The sequence below is a fragment of the Chiloscyllium plagiosum genome, chromosome 29 (genome assembly GCF_004010195.1).
Source record: "Chiloscyllium plagiosum isolate BGI_BamShark_2017 chromosome 29, ASM401019v2, whole genome shotgun sequence".
Classification (NCBI taxonomy): domain Eukaryota; kingdom Metazoa; phylum Chordata; class Chondrichthyes; order Orectolobiformes; family Hemiscylliidae; genus Chiloscyllium; species Chiloscyllium plagiosum.
Genome location: NC_057738.1, coordinates 17,402,838 through 17,426,393, shown reverse-complemented (window position 1 = coordinate 17,426,393; position 23,556 = coordinate 17,402,838). Strand labels below are relative to the sequence as shown.

Sequence of the window (23,556 nt, the reverse complement as noted above, 5' to 3'; positions counted from 1 at the left end):
TCAGGCCCGGGGGACTTGTCTATTCTCAAGTTGTTCAAAATGTCCAACACATTTTCCTTCCTAACATGTATCTCCTCTAGCTTACCAGTCCGTTTCACACTCTCCTCTTCAACAATACGGTCCCTATCGTTCGTAAATACTGAAGAAAAGTATTCATTCAAGACCTCTCCTATCTCTTCCAACTCAGTACACAGTCTCCCACTACTGTCCTTGATTGGACCTACCCTTGTTCTCGTCATTCTCATGTTTCTCACATATGCATAAAATGCCTTTGGGTTATCCTTGATCCTATCCGCCAGAGATTTTTCATGCCCTCTCTTGGCTCTCCTAATCCCTTTTTTCAGGTCCCTTCTGGCTATCCTGTATCCCTCCAATGCTCTGTCTGAACCTTGTTTCCTCAGCCTTATGTAAGCCTCCTTCTTCCTCTTTACTAGACATTCAACCTCCCTCGTCAACCAAGGTTCCCTCACACGACCATTTCTTTCCTGCCTGACAGGTACATACATATCAAGGACACGTCGTATCTGTTCCTTGAAAAAGTTCCACATTTCCACGACATCCTTCCCTGACAGCCTATGCTCCCAACTTATGCTCCTGCGTTTGGAGAGGCAAGGACTGATTAGTGATAGTAAGCATGACTTTAAGCATGGGAAATCATTTCTCACAAACTTGTTTGAATCTTTTGTGAACAAGTAAAAGATAGATGAGGGCAGAGTGCGAGATGTTGTCTGCATGGGCTTTACTAACGCTTTTGACAAGATTCCACATGGTAAACTGGTTAGTAAAGTTAGATCACATGGGATTCAGAGAGAGCTTGCCAATTGGATGCAAAACTGATTTGACTGTAGGAGACAAGGTGGTGGTGGTGGAGGGTTGTTTTCAGACTGGAGGCCTATAATCAGTGGCAATCCACAGGGATTGGTGCTGGGTCCACTGATGTTAGTCATTTGCATATACTATTTGCGTGAGAATTTAGGATGCATGGTTAGTAAGTTTGCAGATTACACCAAAATTGGTGGTTTGGTGAACCATGAAGCAGGTTATCTAAGATTACAAAGGGATCTTAATCAATAGGGCCAATGAGCTGAGGAGTAGTAGATGGAGTTTCATTTGGATAAATGTGAGGTATTGCATTTTGGTAAAATAACCAAGGGCAGGACTTATATAATTAATGGTAGCACCCTCTGTAGTGTTGTTGAACAGAGAAACACTGGTTCAGATACATATGTTTTTGAAAGTTGCATCACAGGTAAACAGGGAGGTTAAGAAGACATTTAGCACACTTGCCTTCATTGCTCAGACCATTGAGTTGACCACAGGAGTTGGGACATCATGTTGCAGTTGCTCAAAATGTTGATGAGGCCTCCTTTTGAATGCTGTGTTACGTTCTGTAGCAGGGTAAACAAAGAGGATATTATTAAATTGGAGAGAGTTCAGAAAAGATTTCCAAAACTGTTGCCGGAATTGGAGGGTTTTATATGGAGAGGCTGGATAGGTTAGGGCTTTTTTTCACTGGAGCATAGGAGGTTTGAAGTGAGACCTTTAAAGAAGTTTATAAAATCATGAAGGACATAGATACGGTGATTAACAAAGATCTTTTCCCTAGGGTAAGGAAGTTCAAAATTTTAAGGTGATAGGAGAAAGATTTAAAAGGGAACTGGGGGGTAATTTGTTTCACACCAGTTAGTTCATATGTGGAATGAACTGTCAGAGGAAATGATAGATATAGGTACAGTTACAGCATTTTAATAGACATTTGGACTGGAACATGAATAGGAAGGCTTTAGAGGTTTGCAAATGCAGCAAATATAATTTGTAAAACTTGGTCTGCATGGACCAATTGGACCAAAGGATCTGTTTCTGTGCTGTATGACTCTGATTCTATGACTCAATAACTATGCCCTATAAAATTCTAAAATGGAAACCATCTGGTTCTGGGTGTTTATCACTTATTAGTGCCATTATGTTCTTCATTGCTGACTTGTTATTTACAATAATTTTGTGTCGCTATCCTGACACTTTGGTTTCCTTGAGTTTTCTGACATGAGCTCTTCCTCGACTGTAAGTACTGAGGCAAAGTAATTCTCGGCACTTCCTTTAGTTTGCAATCGCAATATGAACCTTCTCTCTTTTTCAAGGGCCCACACTGCTTCTTTCCACCCTCCTTTTTTTTTTCTTTTTCTCCCTCTAAGTAATGGTTAAAAACTAATTGATTTTGATAGGCAAAGTAATTCTCGGCACTTCCTTTAGTTTGCAATCGCAATATGAACCTTCTCCCTTTTTCAAGGGCCCACACTGCTTCTTTCCACCCTCTTTTTTTTTTTCTTTTTCTCCCTCTAAGTAATGGTTAAAAACTAATTGATTTTGATATTGCTTTGCAAATGCTGTTTTTGTGGCTCTTACTATCTGTTTTGTCACCTGTTTGCTGTCCTTATATCTTTCCAAGATCTGTGCTACTTATTGCATTTCAGTTTAGTTGCAGTTATTGTTGTTTTTGTCCAATTGAGTTCTTGTCCCTTAGGCATCCAAGTATCCCAAATTTGTCTTTGACTATCTCCTACTGATATTTCATTGTTTATTCATGAACAGATTTTTCCATTTTAATGTGGACAGTATCTATCACATCTCATTGAAGTCAGCCTTTACTAAATTTAAAATTCTAGTATTGTGATCTTCTCCATCAAACACGATGTTGAATTCATTTATTTAATTGTTTTTGCAGAAATGTTCACACATTATTAATGATTCACTAAATCCTTATTTCTAAATCTTGCAGACTGCCTGTTTGTTGGTTTTAAAACATTTGATTACAGAAAGGTAACCTGACACTGAAGAAACGTGGTACCGCATTTTGACATGTGTTGGTTCATTTGTTCCATTGTATTGCATATGTGAAAGCTAAAATTCCCCATTATTGCTACTCTGCCTTTAATAAAGACGTGTCTTTTCTCTGCATTTATACTATCCACCACTTCGTAGCTGGTACCTTGCACACGAGACTCACTAAATCCTTGGAAGGAATTTTCCCCTCCCTAGAGGTGGCAAGCAGGGGAAATAATTGGGCTGGACGTGGGTGGAGGGTGGGGGAGAGCCTCCAAATGCCTCAATCTTGTGCCAATCAGAGGCAGTGGGGGTCTTGGTGTAGGCTATGATGGTCAAACCCCACCCATGCCTCGGATGCTCCAGCCCCTACTACTCGTGATCTCCCACTCAAGACGAGAAGGAAAGAGAGACATCTTTCAGCTATTGGATTCTCATGAGAGAAAGCCTTGACTGGTGGACCTTAAGACTAGTGACTCTCCTCCAATTCCTCAACTCCTCCAAGTCTTGCCTCTTGCACATCCTTGACTTTGATTGCTCCACCGCTGCGGTCACATCTTCAACTGCTTTGATCTTCGACTCTTGAGTTTCCGCTCCATATCTCTCTGCCTTCATGCTTCTTTTTAAAGCTCTCTCTTTAAAACCTGCCCCCTCACATGTTTTATTACTAACAATCCCGTAAAAACACCTGGCCAGCATTTTTACTGCATTAGCTAGAAGGTGTGGTCATTGTTTCCTCTCCTCTATTTGCTCACCAAAACTGTTGTGAGCTATTGAGGAAGCTGTACTGTTAACAAGAAACTTTGAACTATTCTTATCCATTCCTGTTATGACAGTCTCCTTAAAATAAAACTTGAAATGCAAGCTCCTTTTGTTGATACTGTTATAGTCTTCAGCAGCAAACTGGTAGTTTTAGCCTTGCATTAAAATTTGTGTCTATAATATAGTCTAGATAGTTTTAATTAACTAGTTTGGATGTTTAGGACTCATCTCTTGAATAGGTGGCACTTGAACTGAGCCTTCTGGCGCAGAGGTAGGGATACACATTTTTGTCTTATGTGGTTGATCTTTACTGAAATCAGTCTCTTTTCTACATCTGGTGTTAATGATTGTAGGCTGTGATGTCCAGTTTCTAAAATTTGGTAATGACATTTTTTTTCATTTCTTACAAATGACAAGAAGGGAAGATAAGTCTCAAGATGTCTTCTGATTAACAATGGAATTGCTTGTAGTACCAATGATCATTGTATGTCTTAGTGGGCTTTGAAACTCTACCCTGAAATAAAAGGTTTTTTAAAAAAGAGCTATAAGTAATCAGTAGGTTGGGCAGCATCAATGAAGAAAACAAAAAGTTTAGTGGTTTGAGGCTGATGACCTTCCCTCAGAACTGAAAGAATTTAAACAAGTCCAGAGGGAGAAGTATTTCACCTTTGTTCCTCCTGCCCCTTCCTCAACTTTATCTGACTTTCTATTGATTAAAACCTGCTACAACGTTATCATTTTTCAGTTGACAAATAGGGCTGAAACTCTAGTTCCATTTATTTCACTTCAGACACTGCCTGACTTGCTTAGTATTTCCAACATTTTCTGATCTTGTTCTAGATCTCCAGTATCTGCACTTTCATAGAACATAGAACATTACAGTGCCCTCGATGTTGTGCTGACCTGTGAAACCAGTCTGAAGCCCGTCTATCCTACACTATTCCATGTCTATCCAATGACCATTTAAATGTCCTTAAAGTTGGCGAGTCCACTACTGTTGCAGGCAGGCATTCCATGCCCCTACTACTCTCTGAGTAACCACCTCTGGCATCTGTCCTATATCTATCACTCCTCAATTTAAAGCTATGTCCCCTCGTGCTAACCATCATCATCCCAGGAAAAAGGCTCTATTGTCCACCCTATCTAACCCTCTGATTATCTTATATGTCTCAAGTCACCTCCACAACCTTCTTTTCTCTAATGAAGACGGCCTCAAGCCTTCCTCGTAAGACCTTCCCTCCATACCAGGCAACATCCTAGTAAATCGCCTCCGAACCTTTTCCAAAGCTTCCACATCCTTCCTATAATGTGGTGACCAGAGCTGTACACAGTATTTCAAGTGCAGCCGCACCAGAGTTTTGTACAGCTGTAGCATGTCCTTGTGACTCCGAAACTCGATTCCTCTGCTAATAAAAGCTAACACACTGTATGCCTTCTTAACAACCCTATCAACCTGGGTGGCAACTTTCAGGGATCTATGTACACTGACATCAAGATCTCTCTGCTCATCTACACTACCAAGAATCTTATCATTAGCCCAGTACTCTTTAGTCCTGTTACTCCTTTCAAAGTGAATCACCTCCACTTTTCCGCATTAAACTCCATTTGCCACCTCTCAGCCCTGCTCTGCAGCTTATGTATGTCCCTCTGTAACCTGCAACATCCTTCAGCAACAACTCTTCCGACCTTAGTGTCATCCCCAAATTTGCTAACCCATCCTTCTACACCCTCATCCAAGTCATTTATAAAAATGACAAACAGCAGTGGCCCGAAAACAGATCCTTGCAGTACACCACTAGTAACTGAACTCCAGGATGAACATTTCCCATCAACCACCACCCTCTGTCATCTTTCAGCTAGCCAATTTCTGATCCAAACAGCTAAACCACCCTTAATCCTCATCCTCTGTATTTTGTGCAATAGCCTACCGTGGGGACCCTTATCAAATACCTTTCTGAAATCCATATACACCACATCAACCGCTTTACCCTCATCCACCTGCATGGTTACCTTCTCAAAGTTTCTTCTCACCTTCGTACTTGTTATTGTAACTTTGTCCATCCTCTTCTGGAGCATAGGTTTGCATCCAGCTCAAAAAGCACCAATTGGCCTGATCTATTCCTGTGGGCATTGATGGCACTACATGTGTCAGTTTGTAGTGCTGGGAATTTGACACATATTTATACTGAGCTGCTGAATAAGCAGAAGGGTTATAGGTGTGGGAAATATATATGTCAATATTGAAATGTTGGGATATGCTGTATTGGAGTTAGATTTAATGTAAGTTGTTGAAATAGAGCGAGCAATGCATTTTTCTTGATTCATCATGTACCAGACCCGGATAGGTGGTTGTTGAGGATGTAAAATCTGTTTCCAGTACTGTACTGACATATCTTTACTCCAATAAGTGCAAAACCGAAACATACAAGGCAATTTAAAACCAGGATTTTTCACCTGCTGGTGGAATACTGTAGCGGTGTGACAAGCTATGTTCTCCTTCATGCAATAAAACACAGGAAGACCAGCAGATAGTGATAGACTGGTTGAGAGACAAATAAACCACTGTTGAAATGTTGAATGTTAAAGCAGGCTCAAGGTGATGAAAGTCCTGCTGCTTCCTGTTCCTCTGTTCCTGTCATGTGATCCAGTCATAAGTTTGTCCTCTACAGTTTTTGTGAGAGACTGCTGAGGCTTTGACATCTTTACTGAAATTAAGACGAGAGAACACTTACAATGGACTTTGTGGAGGAAATGAAAACGTTCATGACTTAGAATCAAAGAGTTATAGAGGTGTACAGCACAGAAACAGACTCTTTGGTCCAACTCGTCCATACTGACCAGATATCCCAACCTAATCTAGTCCCATTTGCCAGCCCTTGACCCATATCCTCTAAACCCTTTCTATTCATATACCCATCCAGATTCCTTTTAAATGTTGTAATTGTACCAGCCTCTATCACTTCCTCTGGCAGCTCATTCCATGCATTCACCACCCTCTGCATGAAAAAGTTGCCTCTTTGGTCCCTTTTAAATTTTTCCCCTCTCACCTAAACCTATGCCCTTCAGCTCTGGACTCCCCCACCCCAGGGAAAAGACCTTGTCTATTTACCCTATCCATGCCCCTCATGATTTTATCAACCTCTATAAGGTCACCCTTCAGCCTCCAACACTCCAGGGAAAACAACCCCAGCCTATTTAGCCTCTCCCTGTAGCTCAAACCCTCCAACCCTGACAACATCCTTGTAAATCTATTCTGAACCCTTTCAAGTTTCAGCTGCAAGAGTTGTGCAGTCCAGTCAATTAATGAGCAATCCACAAGGACCAGATCATTTTATTTCTAATTTTAAAGATTAAAATGTTACCAAGTAAACCAAGTAGGCATGGGGTAAAGATAACAATCTCTCCCTCAACATCAGCAAAAGAAAAGAGCTGGTCAGTAACTTCAGGGGAAGCAAGGTGGAGGACACACCCTTATCTACATCAATGTGTTGAGGTGGAGATTGACACTCCTCAGAACTTGATGCTCTTTGACTTTCAGCAAGAACCTGTCAACGTCTAACCACGTTGATACTACAGTCAAGAAAGCATAGAAATGCCCCTACTTCCTCAGCTAAGGAGATTTAGCACATTAAGACACCTACCCGTTTTAAAGATGCACAAATAGAAAGCATTCAATCCGGGTGCATCATGGCTTGGTACAGCAACTGCTTTGCCCAGGACCATAAGAAACTACAGAGAGTTGTGAACATAACCCAGCCCATCGTGGACACCAGCCTCCCTTCCATCGACTCCATCTACTCTTCTCGCTGACTCAGAAAGGCAGGCAACATCATCAAAGACTCTTTCCACCCCTGTTATAATCTCTTCCAACCTCTTCCATCGGGCAGATAATTCAAAAGCTTAAACACACGTACCAACAGATTCAGAAACAGCTTCTTCCTGGCTGTTATTAGACTTCTAAGCGGACCTCTCAAATTTTAAATTTAATGTTGATCTCACTCTTTGTGCGCCTTCTCTGCAGCTTTAATATTGTACGTTTGCTCTGTCCTATTACCCAAATGCACTTTGTATGACATGATTTGCCTATACTGCACACAAAACAAAACCTTTCATTGTACCAAGGTACATGTGACAATAATAAATCCAATCATCTTTTTGGATGTTTCTGTTTAGCAAATTGTACACGTTGCAGAAAAGCAAGCACCTTTTGCTTTTAGACTTTTGTAGTATCCAAATCAATACTGAGCATTTGAATGGATGAAGTTGCCCTACTTCATTCTCCAGCTCAGTCTCTCCAATGTCCAAGAAATATCATCTGACCATGAGACAACAAAGACTTTGTACAATTAACATGGTAAAAGATCCCAAGGCGCTCTACTAGAGTGCAACAGGGAAAAATAGAAGAAAAAATAGACTCTAAGCCAAAAAAAGAGGAAACATTGACATATGTGACAAAAAGCTTGGTGGAAGAAGTAGGTTTTGACCAGTATCTTCAAGGAGGAGAGAGAGAGTTCTGAAGCTTCTACTCCCTTTGCTCTATTACTGTTTGCTATGTCCTGGAATTCAAAGTTGGAGAAACCCAGGTTCTCAAAGGTCTTGGGGAGCCAGTGAATATTGGAGAGGAGCAAGGCCATCAAGTGATGTGAGTAAAAGGATGAGATTTTCAAATCAAGCTGTTGGGAGACACTAATCAGGCTTGCAGAGGGCTGGGTGGCTGAGCAGTACCTTGTGTGGATTAGAATCGAGACAGCAGAGGTTTGAAGAGTATCACATGCTGCATTATAGGATGCTTAAACAAGACCTTTTGGGAGCTGCAACTGCTGCACTCAATAACTGTCCAGCTAAACACCTTGCTTCCAATTGGGACTGGATACCTGCACCTCTTGTGCTAGGGCAGTTCAGATAACTTCATTCGCTCACTAGTTAAGCTAATATTATTGGAACAGGCAACTTGTGTACTGCTATTCCAGAAAAGTATCTATAAATCTTTGTCCAACAGCGTCACCATCTTCGTCATGTCACCAAGGGAAGCCTGGTAGAACAAAACTGATAGCTGGTCTTCCAAGCTGTGACTTAATTTAGCTGTTTAGAATATTCCTAAAACAATGGTAGGATAATCTGCCCCTTACAGATTGCTGCCAAAAACATTTTTATGGCAAATTTAAAACATTTAAAATCTACTCCTTGTGAAGCTTGCTATCTGTCCACTCTAAAGCAGATGTTCTCCCGATTGCAGGAGCTCTGCAACCCAATCAGTTTATCACTGATGAGCAAGCCAGCAGAAAAATAGGCAGAACTTCACTTGCTCAGTCATTTGGCTCAGTATCATGATGTAGAAATAAAAACCTGAAGTTCAGGGATAAAAGAACTGCAGGCTTAGTTTTGAGTGGGAGACAAGGCAGCTTTTAGTGAGTGGAGAGGGTGGACTTTTTCCCACAGAAGTAGAGGAGCTTTGAGCTTCATATGTTGAGGTCGAGTTGTAACCTGCAGGTTTTAGCACAGGTCAATGCACATGGTTTGATTTATCAACCCAATTGGGCATGGTAAGTCACCACTTTTTTTTTATTACATTCTGTTAACTCGTCCATTGTCAGCCAAGCTTCTGTACCTCTGGAATATTTGAGGACTCAACCAAAACTGTAGGTGTGTGATTTTGTTGCTTTTGCTCCAACTGTTTTAGCAAGCGTCTAGGAACCCTCCAACCACAAGGGATGAATGCAGATTTCTCCAGCGGAGGGCTTATCCTGCTCCTTGGATGCTGCCTGACCTGCTGCGCTTTTCCAGCAACACATTTTTCAGCGCTGATCTCCAGCATCTGCAGTCTTCACTTTCTCCCTGTTTTAGCAAGCGCCAAGAGACCAGCTCAAAACTGAGCTACACACATCGAGCTATCACTGACTAATACAGTGGAGGGGCGACTCTGAATGGGAACCCTGTGTTCCATATCCACCCACTCTCTCATCTGCTGTGAAATGGATGATTAATGAAAGGATAACATGCTAATAAAATTCTGGAGCTTCAGAAGTACAAACTCTTGGCAACTGCCTCCCCAGAGGAACGAAGTTACCTAACTTGTTGGTGCTCTGTCCCAGTTGTGAGAATTTGGTTACAATTCAACCCCAACTAATGAGATATGTTTCTTGCTTCCTGAAATTACAAATCGGCAACTAAAATAGCTGATAAAACAGCACACGCTTGGGATAAATTGACTGCCAGCCTCTAAACATGGCCCAGAATTAAATGTATACTTACAAAGAAGATATCTGCAGGGCTATAGGGGAGAAATAAGGGGTAGTGTGCCTAATGGAATAGCTCTTCCAGCCAAAAGGCAAAGCCATGATGGGCCAAATGGCTTTGTTTTATGCTAAATGATTCTGTGGAAGAAATCAAAGTTAAAGTATTCACTGAGACCAGACTTGAGATATTATTTTGGTTGGATAGAGGAGCATCATGGGACCAGTTAGTTGGATAGGTGGCTGACATGAACTTTAGAATAAAATCAACAGTGCAAATCATCTTGTTGTAGCTGCGGTGGACTTTGATTCTGCCTCCTCTCACTGCTCTGTAAATAAAATCCTATCAAAAGCTTCTGCTTGACTGCATGCAGAACTCCAAGGGTTCTAATGTTGCCCTGTTTTAGCTCTCACATGCATCACAAAAGCTGCAACTGATAGCTGTCCAAGCTGAATAAGAGGTTATGGAACAATAGCAATGTGACTGAACACCAAACTGCAAGGCTACATTCTCCAGTGTACTCCTGAACAGTCATGAGACTTAGACAACATGCAGTAGGCAGGAGAAAAGGCCGAGCAGTTTCCACCAACAATCTCTTATTCTTGACATCCCTTGGCAGGACAGGGCACCAACTCTGAGGTTGCAAAGTGTGCTGATTCATTACTAAGGCAATAAGAACTGTGCTGACTTAGCCATGTTCTTTGGATAGACAATGGGTGACCTTCTGGACATATATACTTCTGCTGCAGGGGCACCCCCTGCAAAGAAACCATGGAGATGGTGGATATTGACACTGCCGACTGAGACACCTGGGAGAGGGGCACTGTCACGTGCTGGCTGACTGTTTGGAAGGGTATTGGAAATGCTTAGCTAACCAAGAGCAAAGCTCAGAAAACCATGTCCTACACCTTCTTGGTCCAATATCTGCCACTTAGACTGTCATGCCAGACTAGGGAATCTACAATGCACCACATGATGATTGACACAATTTGACCTAGCCATCATGGCATAAGCCATTATCTTACTGGACAGAAGGCTGCCATTAGTAAGCAGTAGTTCAGTGAGCGTTATTTTGTTGAGAATGCAACAGAGAGAAAATAAAGAGGAGGAACTACTTCCCATGGCTGTATTCCATGTCAGGGCTGATGGTCACAAATAGAATGCTTTCCAATTTCCAGCATTGACACCCTGCTGTTAGTAAGGCCAAGTATTAACCCCCTAGAGTTCTTGCTACTTAGCCATTCTAACACTGACAGCAGCTTCACCGGTAAGTTTCTGTTGCATTTTACCTCCTCCTCCCCCTCCCCTCCCCCCCCCCCCAACCTGGTCCTAAACTGTGTAGAGCCTCAAGGATATTTCTGTTTCTCCTGTTATCCAATCTTGTACATGTGTTGAATGTGACTGCCAAGATACCAAGAGTTTTTTTTTTCAAAACCACATAAACATTTCCAATGTATTCATTTGGGATATCAGTATTGCAGAAACTGTGTATAGATTTGGCAGAATATACTGGAAGCTTTTGCAGCGTGGTCAAATTTGCCTGAGTCTTTTTTTATTTCTTTGGTTGGAAATTGTGGAAAGATTTTGAACGGCTCCTTTTAAGTTGTGGAAGAGTTGTAAACATGGAGCGAGAATTTTCATTTAATCAATGGCAATGATATCATAAACTTTGTGGGATGTTTTAATGTGAGCAGAATTTTTACTGCAATTGGAAATTGTTTTATAAAGAAAACATTTATAAAGTTACATAAATGATTGCAATTACCAGTGGGGAAACTATTTCAACAAGACATCTGTGTTTAACCAAACCACGATTCAATGAGCCTCATTTCAACTGTTGGCCTGGAAGTTTCAGAGTGTTAGGAACAAGAGTCAGCCATCTTTCACTGTCATTCAATCAGACAGTGGCTGATCTGTTCCTCCATGTTAACTTCCTGCCTTTTGCTCCATATTCAATGTTATTACCCAATGGAAATTGATCGATCTCCGACCAAAAAGTTCCAATTGTTCGCAGTCCAGTGCTTAACGGTTTGCAGGAGAGAGATTTCCAAATTGTCACCACTCTTTTTTTTTTTCCCTGATTCTGTTGCTTAATGGCCTAGCCTTAATTTTCGAGTTATGCGCTCCTCTTGTCGAAAAAATTGTTTGCCCTAACTTATTGTTGCAATTTTTCTCCGCAGAAGTGAAAGACTATGAACCTGCCTTTGGTTCCAAGGTTCGTGAGCATCCCTGTGTAGAAAGTATGAAGGATGTTGTCCTGCGAGATCGGGGAAGACCAGAGATTCCCAACAGCTGGCTTAATCACCAGGTACTTTAACCGTTATTGCTATCCGTAAATAACGTTATACCATTCAGCAGCTGGCCTTCGCTTTATATTTTTGACAATGGAAAATGCAACTGTTGCTATGATCCTGGACCAGATCATCAAATTATTGCATCCTCTGACTAGAGGCCAGTAACGTTTTTGTTAAATAGACAAAGAATACATTCCCAGGACTTGTTAACTTATTAATAAGATAAATCACAAGACTCCATGGCTTTGAATGGACAATAGACTTTACTGCACTGCATGTAATATATTCTGCACTTATAATCAGCATTAACATGAGAAAATAGAGGTAAGAGGCAAACTGTGATTGAATACCCAACTATGCAACGTCAAAGAGAGACACCATCAAGACAAACCCAACAGTGTTCCCCCAAATGTTAGAGATAAAAGAACTGCAGATGCTGGAGTCCAAAGTAAACAAGCAGGAGGCTGGAAGAACACAACAAGTCAGGCAGCGTCTGGAGGTGGAGAAGTCAACATTTTGGGTGTGACCCTTATCCTTCTTGAATCCTGAAGAACAGAACTTTAGCTCTGTTTCTCTCATCACAGATGCTGTTGGTCTTGCTGTGTTTTTCCTGTGTTTTCTGGTTTTATTCCAATATTGCTCTTGCTTTTTTTTTTAACAAATGCTAATCTTACTTTGGTGAACCAAGTGAATCTAACTTGTGGACTTTTCAATGCCCAGTCTCCATTTCACTTGAAGTATCAATTGCTTGTAGACATCTTCCCAGTCTTTTCGAATTTCTACAAATTTTCTGAGCTGTAACATTTAGGTGGACCTATTGAATGGAAGGAATTGCCCAGAGTCCTAAATAGAGTAATCCAATGCTTTCGGGACTTGTTCCTGAGCCTGAATGTACAGCTAATGCCCTTCTCAGCATTATTGTTTTAAGACCAACACCTTCCCTGAGGAGCCTATTCCCACTTCTTTCTCTCGAATTGACTTTGACTCTTGAACTGTTTTGACTGATGTTGTGAGGTTCACAATACAAGCCCCATCCCTTTATCTACATCGATCAGAATGTAACCAACAGCAGTGGAACTTGATATTGGAACACCAAGTTTGCTGAAGATTACAGTATTTATTTAGCTTCCTTGCTCACGCAGGACAAATGTATAGAACAAAAGAAAGATTTCATCACATTATTTACTAGGTCATGAGCCAGCATTTCCCCTCATCAGCCTTGGTACTGACACTAGGCATATTTTTGTAATAATAGCACCTGACAATTGCAAAGTGCATCAGAAAGTAGGCAGCCCCAGTAGGCCATTCAGCATCTTCTGCTTCAGTTCAGTGATTGAATTTTTGTGAGCACTTTTCGTGGATTCCAGGGACATATTCATCCATTGCCCTGTGCATTTTGAGTCTTGATCGTCTAAAGTCTAGTTTCATGGTGTCTTTCTCATTCTCCATACCTTCCAAGGTGCCTCTTAGCCAACAGAGTATTTTTTGAAGTGAAGTCATTATTGTAACACACCATGTGGTAGCCCATTTGTGTAATCCTGGTGGGCAGCTTATAGATTACTGGCAGGAAATAGAATATTCTAACAGTTTCCCAACAGTTGGCCATTCTGGTGGGAGGGGAATGGCTTTTTTTTCTCTCTGTATTACAGTGAGAAGAAATCCTGGATGCCTACAGCATCCTTTAAAGTGCTTTTTCATATGGGCAATAAACTCAATCTGCTGCAAGAGATGTGTCTGCAAAGGTACAGTGTTACTAGAGAGCAGCTGAGAATCCCTTTTGAATATAGAACAGTACAGTACAGGCCCACGATGTTGTGCCGAGTATTTATCTTAATCTAAGATCAACCTAACCTATACACACCTCAATTTACTGCCATCCATATGCTTTTCTAGTCATTGTTTAAATGCCCCTAATGTCTCTGACTCTGCCACCATCACTGGCAGTGCATTCCATGACCCACCACTCTCTGTGTAAAGAATCTACCTCTGAAATCTCCCCTATACCTTCCTCCAATCACCTTAAAATTATGACCCCTCATGACAGCCATTTCTGCTCTGGGGAAAGGTCTCTGGCTATCTACTCTATCTATGCCTCTCATTACCTTGTACATCTCTTATCAAGTCACCTCTCCTCCTTCTTATCTCTATTCTGAAAAGCCTTGGCTCATTCAACCTCTCTTCATAAAACAAGTCCTCCAATCCAGGCAGCATCCTGGTAAATCTCCTCTGCTCCCTCTCAAAAGCATCTATATCCTTCCTATAATGAGGTGACTAGAACTGAACATAATATTCCAAGTGTGGTCTAACCAGGGTTTTTTATAGAGCTGTTGCAAAACCTCGAGGCTCTTAAACTCAATCCGCCTATTAATGAAAGCCAAAACCTTCTTAACAGCCCTGTCAACTTGGGTGGCAACTTTCAGGGATTTATGGACGTGGACCCAAGATCCCTCCGTTCCTCCACACTGCCAAGAATCCTGCCTTTTAACCCTGTATTCACCATTCAAATTTGACCTTCCAAAATGAATCACTTCACATTTATCCAGGTTGAACTTCATCTGCCAATTCTCAGCTCTGCATCCTCTCAATGTCTTGTTGTAGCCTGCAACATTCCTTGACACTATCTACAACACCTTTGTGTCCTCGGCAAACTTACTAACCCACCCTTCCACTCCTTCATCCAAGTCATTTATTAAAGCTACAAAAAACAGAGGCCCAATAACAAATCCCTGCGGGACACCACTGGTCACCGAACTCCAGGCGGAATACTTTCCATCCACTACCACTCGCAGTCTTCTTTCAGCCAACCAGTTGTGCATTCAGACAGCCAACTTTCCCTGTATTCCACACCTCTTAAATTTCTGAATGAGCCTACCATGGGGAGCCTTATCAAATGCCTTACTAAAATCCATATACACCACATCCACTGCTCAACCTTCGTCAATTTGTCTCATCACATCCTCAAAAAACTCAAGGCTTGTGAGGCATGACCTGCCCCTCACAAAGACATGCTTTCTTTGAACAAACAGTTTTTTCAAGTAGTCAAAAATCCTATCTCTCGGAATCCCTTCCAGTCCCTTGCTTACCACAGACATAAGACTGACTGGTCTGTAATTCCCAGGGGCTTCCCTATTCCCTTTCTTGAACAGAGGAACAACATTCGCCTCCCTCCAATCATCCGGTACTACTCCTGTGGAGAGTGAGGGTACCAAGATCATCCCTAGTGGCCCAGCAATCTCATTCCTCGCTTTCTGTAGTAACCTTAGATATATCTGGTCCGGCCCTGGGGACTTATCCAGCTTGATGCTTCCCTGAATTTCCAGCACATTCACTTATCATTCCATATGGCTGCCACTTGCAACCATATGAAGACATAGCTGTTTATTTTCAGCGCATGCCATTTTTTTGAATGTCCGAGGCCCTTTTTTTGGAGCCTGTGTATATTTAGCCAAAATTCATGTAAACATTGCCATTTCTCCCTCTCTCTTCCAGCTTATACAGCAGTTATGTGAAATCATTGTGGAATGCTGGGATCACGATCCAGAAGCGCGGCTCACCGCACAGTGTGTAGTGGAACGCTTCAATGATCTGGAGCAGATGGACAAGCTCTCTGGTCGGAGCTGCTCGGAGGAGAAAATTTCAGAAGATTGCTCTGTGAGTGAGACCAAACAGAACCTGAGTGCAGTCACTGTGGTGTAAAGGATAGCCAGTGGACAAAAAAGAACAAAGAGGGAAGAGCCTGTGGTCAGTTGGGGGCTGTTTGATGGAACATTCACTTCACCCCCTCAAAAGAAACTCTCATGTTACTTCACAAAAGGCGGACCATTCTTCATGAAAAGAGTGAAATTCTAGGAATTGAAAAGAAGGCTGAGGTATCTTGTTTTGTCATAGGATTGCAAAATTCTGACCAGCAACTTCTCAGGAAACCAAAGATTCCGTCACGTAATGCTTACCCTTGCACTTTATTGCTATAGAAGTGTATACCTCGAGGAATTTTCAATGCTTCTCTTCCATATTCGGAGAATGGTATTCATATGGATAAATGTACCTCTTTCATGACATTAGGGAATGGTATACAGTGACAAGCCTCTTAGAAATCCAACATTTGCCCCCCCTTTTCTCCCCCACACCCTAAATTCGCTTTTTCATTAATTTATTTACTTGTTCGGTATAATATAGGAACAAATTCACCTTGCATCCCCTTAAGAACATTGTTCTGCCACTGTGAGCTAAGAACAAAACATTGTGGGCTAGTGTAAAGTGTGAAAGTCAACAATTGCACAGTTCCAGTATCAAGTATAGATCAAAGCTTAAGGAGCCTAGTCCAGGTCCAACATGTCAAAGAGAGATATCAAGTGTTTAAGTGAATGGACACCAATGGTGAAACTTTACTAATGTGAAGTTAACCCACATCTATTCATTTTGATTGAAAAGTGGGTTCAGTTGATTCGCTGGCCTGATAGTGGACAAGGGATAATTGATTTACGGAAGTGACAGGAAAATTATCATTCACATGACCATAGTGACGACAGAAATGCAATGGGCGACCTGTGGCTCCCACACCTTGACACATTTAGTCAATGGGACAACAGATCTTGAGTCTGAAGCCATCATTAGACAGCTAAGGAAGTAAATGTTAGGCTTGACACTTTGTCTGAAATATACATCATCTTTATCCTGCCCAACAAAATTCATCAGTACTCTGACTAGAGTCAGAGAGATGTACAGCTTGGAAACAGACTCTTCAGTCCAACCCATCCATGCTGACCAGATATCCCAACCTAATCTAGTCCCACCTACCAGCACCCAGCCCATATCCCTCAAACCCTTCCTAGTTTACTTTGAATCAATGCAGTTGTGCTCTGGGTCATTCAAGGGCAGTTACGCATCAATCACACTAGTGTGTAATTGGAGCTACGTATGGGACCAGAACAGATAAGGATGACAGATTTTCTTCCTTTAAAGGACATTTAGATGCATATATACGACAATCTGACCGCTTCACTTTTAGTGCCCAATTCACCCCAACTTTATAGGTGGTTCACAGGTGAAATAGTGATGGGAGAGTCAGAGCTACTGCAATTAGCATGGAGCTACATCAGAGCATTCTTTGGGTGTGGTGGGAGAAGTTAGCCTTGTGCTGGTGCAGATGAAAAGGCTAATAATTGTGCTTACTGTCATATGCTCTGATATGCACAGGCTTTGTTATTTATGTCTGATCTGGTGAGGACTCTATTGTCTGCCCAGCGCAGTAATCTCACAGCATTTTGAATTTACGGCGTGGGATGAGAATCTGAGGAAAGTTTGTCATATTAACTATAATCTTTTCAACACTGCAGACACTTCCTCAGCTGGTATAAAAATAACTTGCATAACCCATGTCTCACATTTAGTTCTGTGGAACGAAGCAATGGAATCCACCCATTGTGAGAGATGAGCATCTCGAACCAAGATTGGAGTGTTTGGTAAAATTTGTAATTTATATGTTGAGAAGCCTCAAAGTCAAATCACTAAAGGGTGTTTGAAATGAGTAAGCCGCCTCGACTACTAATGCAGGAGTTTCAAGGAAGAATTACAATTTCTCCAAAGGTGTCATTTTTTCAAAACCAAATAGCTTGAATGGCAGCTTGGCCCACCCCACAAATTAACCATCCCCTGCAGTTTCTCCTCAATCAGTAACTGGCACATCAGGGACATTGTTGAAGTACAGGGGGAAATGCTATGTCACTTTTTAAAGCAAATCAACAATAGGAATGACATTCTCAAATCTTACCACATGGTGGCAAAAATGCATTGTATATTAGGCTTAGGAATGAAACAAAGGCTGGAAGGTTTAAATTTTGAGGACAGGTTATGTAGACTAGGCTGATATTCACATGAATATAGATAATTTGGTGAATAAACCTGAGATGTTTAGAGTGATTAAAAGATTTGAGTGGGGAGAGAGAGAGAGAGAGAGAGAGAAACTATTTCTTCTGGCTAGTGGTCTCAAACAAGGGCCATAAGATGAAAATTATAGCTAAGTCATTCAGGAAGCACTTCTTCACACAAAGGGTAGTAGAAAATCAGAAATTGTGTTTACTTTTCAAAAGCTAACAAAAATTTAAAATTCACAGCCTCGAAAAGATAGGAAAACCGAATGAAGACAGATAAGTGATGGATCAGGATGGCACAGCTGAAAATACCTACTTCTTTGTTCCAGGGATCTAAAAGAATTTGGTGAAATATGTTGCCCAACCCATTGTCCAGGGAATTGTGCATCCTATTAACATGCAAATGTTGCTTGGAACTGAAATAGTATATTGAGAGTTCTTCACAGCAGACTGTGATTATTTTGTAAAATGTAAGCTGCACACGCATAAAACTGACTGTATAAACTGGCTCCCATATATTGGTTTTGCAGGGCTTGGAGATTAATCATGGTTCAGGACTAAGCTGCTTGAATGTATTTTTATGAAATTGTCAATATATATAATCATTTTTATATCTCTTTGTAAATGCTGGAGTGCTCAACTTATATTAAGTGCCTACATTATTGTTTTAATACAAATGATTGACATTTATGCTAAAGTGGTGAGGTGATATTTTTCATAGGATTAATGTGTCTGACAGTTTTTTTCAAAAGCTTTTATATTGAGATGATAAAGGGACTTCCAGGCAATCTCAGGACAAGTCATTGGTGACCTGTCACTGGTGGCACACTCTCCATTCATTACCAAACATACTGTACAATGTTTTAAAAGCCTAAAGTTGTCTAAATAGGTTGCTGCACCAGTTTTCATTGGTACCAGTCTAATCCTTAACAATCCAATCACCTCATAAAGAATGAGGTGAACAAATATGCACAATCATTTTTAATTGTTTTTCTTGCAGAATGTGTGTGTTGACAATTACTTTGACCAAGCAACTTCATTAATCTAACAAACATCTGTATTTTTCTACTTTTGAGCCTCAGGTGCAAAGGCTGGTATAAATCTCATTACCAAATAACTTAGTCCCATCGGTTTTGGGCAATCCAACAAAAGGTAGAAATAAGGTAATTCTCAAATAGGAATTCTGTTGGGAATAAAATTTATTTACAAAGAAAACCTCCCATGGTGTTTGGATGTTGTAATGAATACAAGCCATTATACAATGAATTGTTACAAACTCAAAGACTTGGGACTTCAGACTATTACATAGGAATGAATGTAAATTGGTGCACAGCAGGGAAATATAAATCTTTATCTGAATGATTAACAAATGTATTTTACTCTGTTTAAAGCAATATCCAATCTTATATGTACGTGTGTAATGCACACACATATATAAATAATTATCTTTGCAATGTAAAGAGTATTGTATATATTAAAAAGAAATTATTACACATTATTTGCATCTCATTGTATAAATAAAAAGTTCTAAATTCCTTTTCGTCAAGTACTTTTCAATTTCTAATGTTACTTATCATCACCGGGGAAACAATTAATATTTATTCTTGCCAATTGCATGTATTTTTTTAAAGCATTGGAATGCAATATGTATAAGTTTTTAGATATGGTGTGATAAGTATAACATCATTAGAATTAACTTTGCCTCTTTGGATTCATGGTTTGCAAAGCTCTTAAGCTTAGGGATCTTTCAAATTTGGCCATTAGATGAAGATTGATTTTTTTAATTAACCAACAGTAGCATTATTGAATTATGCAACTATCGTGACAGTAGAAAATGAATTAGATGAGCCTTGGTCTCTCTTTTGATCTAGCTCTTCCTATACTGATATTCAGCCCCTGCTCTGAATGGAGATAGTAGGCTGGCTATTACATGTCCCCATCAGGTGAGCCTTTAACAAGGGGGCAACCCAATACCGATTGGAAGTCCCATTATCCACTATTTTAGCCCATCCACAATGTGCAGTTACTGAACTTAGGTTAGTTCTATGTCGGTCAGGGTGGTCACTGACTCTCCTTCTGAGGAGAGAAGAGAGCCATCACACCTCTGTAAACTTGTGCCCAGCAGCATGGCCTAGTTAGATTTCTGACAAGCTGTTGTAGGAATCGGTTTTCTGTACTTTACCTTTTGGGGAAAAAAATATCTATTATACCCAAAACGACTGCTCCAAGAACCTCATGCTCTTCACTATGACAGGGATATGTTCATCTGTTCATTACCAATGAGAATTGACTTTCTGTAATGTTGATCTAGTTAGGGCACAGTTACCAATGTGCAGTTTGGTCACTCCTCCATAGAAAGGAAATAAAGCAATAGAAAGTGTACAGTATAGTTTCACCAGGTCAGTATGCAAAGTTTGGGAAACCATTGCAATGAGGAAAGACTTGAGATTTTAGGACTGTCCTCCCACTTCTCCAATGTGTCAACATCCTATTGATTAGCATGCAATGGGCGCCCATCTATTATTATGTCAGTCAGTGATACAGATGTTAGAGACTGTTCAGAATGGTGATCAAATGTTATCACGGTACTTTATTTAATATTCTAAATGAAATCTACACCTTGTGAAAGTTAATATATTTGATCCCAAATCTCTTCATTTTCCACTTTTGCCAATTGATTGTAGTGTTCCAGTATGCATCAGTTCCACTTACCCATATTGAAATCTATTCTTTAGCCCATCCCCACAATGGCTTCCGATTGCTGCAAATGCAAACAATCTTTTCAACGTTACTTTGCCAAAAAGATTTGATTTAATTTGTATATTAGATAATTATTGAATAGTCAGCTAGAAATCCAAAGAAAAGGACTCTGGTATATGCTGCTCCCATGGTAGGCCTTGTGTGTAGTGGTAGTGTCTCTACCTGTGAACTAGGAGGCTTGTGTTCATCTACTTGGGAATGTGTAATGACCTGTCCAAACAGGTGAATAGAAAATAACTACACTTCTGCTACACCCACTATCATTTTTACTCATTATCATCTTGCACATATTTGATCCAGTTACCTTCTACTTTAGGGCAAATAAACTTACTTGTCACCTAATAGGTAACTTTATGCATCATACAAGATTAAGGTGGAGGAATTTGAAATAAAGAGCAAGAACTGGGAAATCAAGAGATGGAAAGAATGGACAAATAGTACTTTATATGGAGTAGGAAGTGGGTGATAACCTTCAGGATGATCTGGCGTTTATGGAGTAAGGTGGAACAGAGGAGTCCAGACCGCATGGAATTGGAACAAAACATGAAGGTTGGATTTTTAACTATCGAGATGAGATCAGGACACAGTTTGGTATGTTTCTGAAGTGCAAGAACACAGGCTTGGTGATGGACTACCACAGATCGCATTTGAAAACACCATGTTCAACATGGGTGAAAAACACAACTCATTGTTTCCTCTTCTAGGTCACAAGCTTTTCTGGCTCATCATAACCTGAAACCCAACTTGCATCCACATGGCAAAGAGTTGCATGGACACCATGTTTTTAGATGCTGACACCCCCACCAGCTTAAGGAGGTGACATGAAGAGAAAGAAGGGTGATTGCCAATCAGAAAAAGGGAGACAGGCAGGTTGTCAGTAAAACTCTACAGCACATGTCACTCAAAACACTTTTATTTGTTGGAAAACAGTGAGAGTGATGGTTCTTCTGGAGACTGCAGCCACAGTACAAATGTACAAGGGTTTGAGAGGAGAGGAAAAATAATGGTAGGAGGCAGCTCAACAGCGAGGGGTAAAGCTGGGTGTTTCTGTGGTCACAGACATGACACTAGGAATGTGGGAGACCAGAGTCAAGGATATTACTCAATGGCTGAAGGGAAGAGCAGAGACATTGACAAAACTCAATGAAGTAGAACCAAAATTAGAGTAACGACAGGGACTTTCAACTTCCCTAATATTAACTCTGACAAGTTGTGAAAGGGTGAGAGGGGACAGAATTCTTGATTTGTGTAAGGGATGAAAGCCTGCCTATAGAAACTTTTATGAGTAAGTGGGTAGTGCTGTGCCTAACTTTGGAAATGAAGCCAGATAAGAGGTGGAAGTGTCAATGGGGGAGCAGTTTGGTAATAGTGGCTATAACTTTGTAAGATTTATGGTCATTATGAAAAAGGACAAAGTTAGAAGAAAGTAGAGGTTCTGAATTGGAGGAGTACTAATTTAAACATACTAAGACAGGATCTGGCTAAAGTTAACCAGCAGCACCTACTGATAGAAAACATGGGAGCTGGAACAATGGGAGTCATTTCAAAATTTGAATGACTATTTTTTGAAATTGACGGTGTATGGACGAGGGTAAGGAGGTTGGTGTAATCTACATGGACTTCAGTACTACATGGACACCTTTTGACAAGGTGTTGTATGGGAGATTGTTCAAGAAGACAGCAGCTCCAAGACAAATTGGAACCAAAATTAACTTGGTAGCAGCACACAGAGGATACTGGCTTACATTTATTTTGAAATCAGGAAATTATGTCCAGTAGCATACTGCAGAGTTAGGTACTGGGTCCCTCACTGTTTGTCGTTGGTATTAATGGTCTAGACATGGTAATTGAAGGTTTTATCAGATGACAACCAAATTTGTGGTATAGTAAATAGCAAGGAGAAAAGTTTTAGACAGACTGGTCAGATAGATGGGACAGTAGCAAATGAAAAGTGTGCAATGATGCATTTTTGGGAGGATTAACAAAGTAAGGGAGTACATGAAGAATGGTTGTATGCTGGGTAGTACTAAGGATCAGCAGGACCTTGTGTGCATATACACAGATCCTTGAAGGCAACTGGTCAGGTAGATAGGATAGTTAGGAAGACTTATGGGATAACTTTTTATTAGTCGAGGAACAGAAGAATTGGGGTTAGGGGTAGGGTGCAGTGGCGCAGTACTGGATTGCAGCTGGAGTACTGTGTGCAATTCTGGTTGCCACACTTTAGGAAGGATATGATTGCACTAAAGAGGATGCAGAGGATATTTGCCAGGTTGTTGCCTGAGCTGGAGATTTTCAGCTCTGAAGCAAGACTAGATAGGCTAAAGCTGTTTTTCTTAGAATAAAGAAATTTGAGGGGGCACCTGATAGAGATCTAAAAGTTTGAGATACATAGGTCAGGTCAATAGGATTAAACATTTGTGCCTAGTTGGGAAGTCATTACCAGGGCCTAACATTTATGGTAAGGAGCAGAAAGGTCAGAGAGGAGTTAAGGAAAATTTTGTTTTCACACAGACCACAGTGGGTATCTGGAACAGTGTCTAAAAGAGTGGTAGAGGTAGGCACCATTACAGCATTTAAGAAGTATTTAAATGAATAATCAGAGCACTATAGTATACAGAGCTATGGACCCAATCCTTGGAAATAAGATTCAAACAGATAGGTGTTTGATGATCGGCACAGATATGATTGATAGACTGAAGGGTCTCTACATGCTGTAATATTCTATGATTCGTATGACAATGACAGCACTCATAACAGAATCTAAGGTAGTAGCAGAGGTGAAATTGGATACCATCGACATACCCAAGTGGGTA

At 40.7% G+C, this 23,556-nt stretch overlaps 1 protein-coding gene across 4 annotated transcripts in view; it reads left to right on the top strand.

The window, feature by feature from the left end:
- Window positions 1-19,478, top strand: part of tgfbr2b (transforming growth factor beta receptor 2b) — a 79,452-nt gene extending 59,974 nt beyond the window's left edge. For all 4 annotated transcript variants that reach the window (XM_043719215.1, XM_043719216.1, XM_043719217.1 and 1 more), the window contains 2 exons: window positions 11,997-12,124; window positions 15,600-19,478. In XM_043719215.1, coding sequence (XP_043575150.1) covers window positions 11,997-12,124; window positions 15,600-15,806 — 335 coding nt within the window. In that variant the 3' untranslated portion in view covers window positions 15,807-19,478. The remainder of the gene's footprint in view (window positions 1-11,996; window positions 12,125-15,599) is intronic.
- The last annotated feature ends 4,078 nt before the right edge of the window (window positions 19,479-23,556 follow it).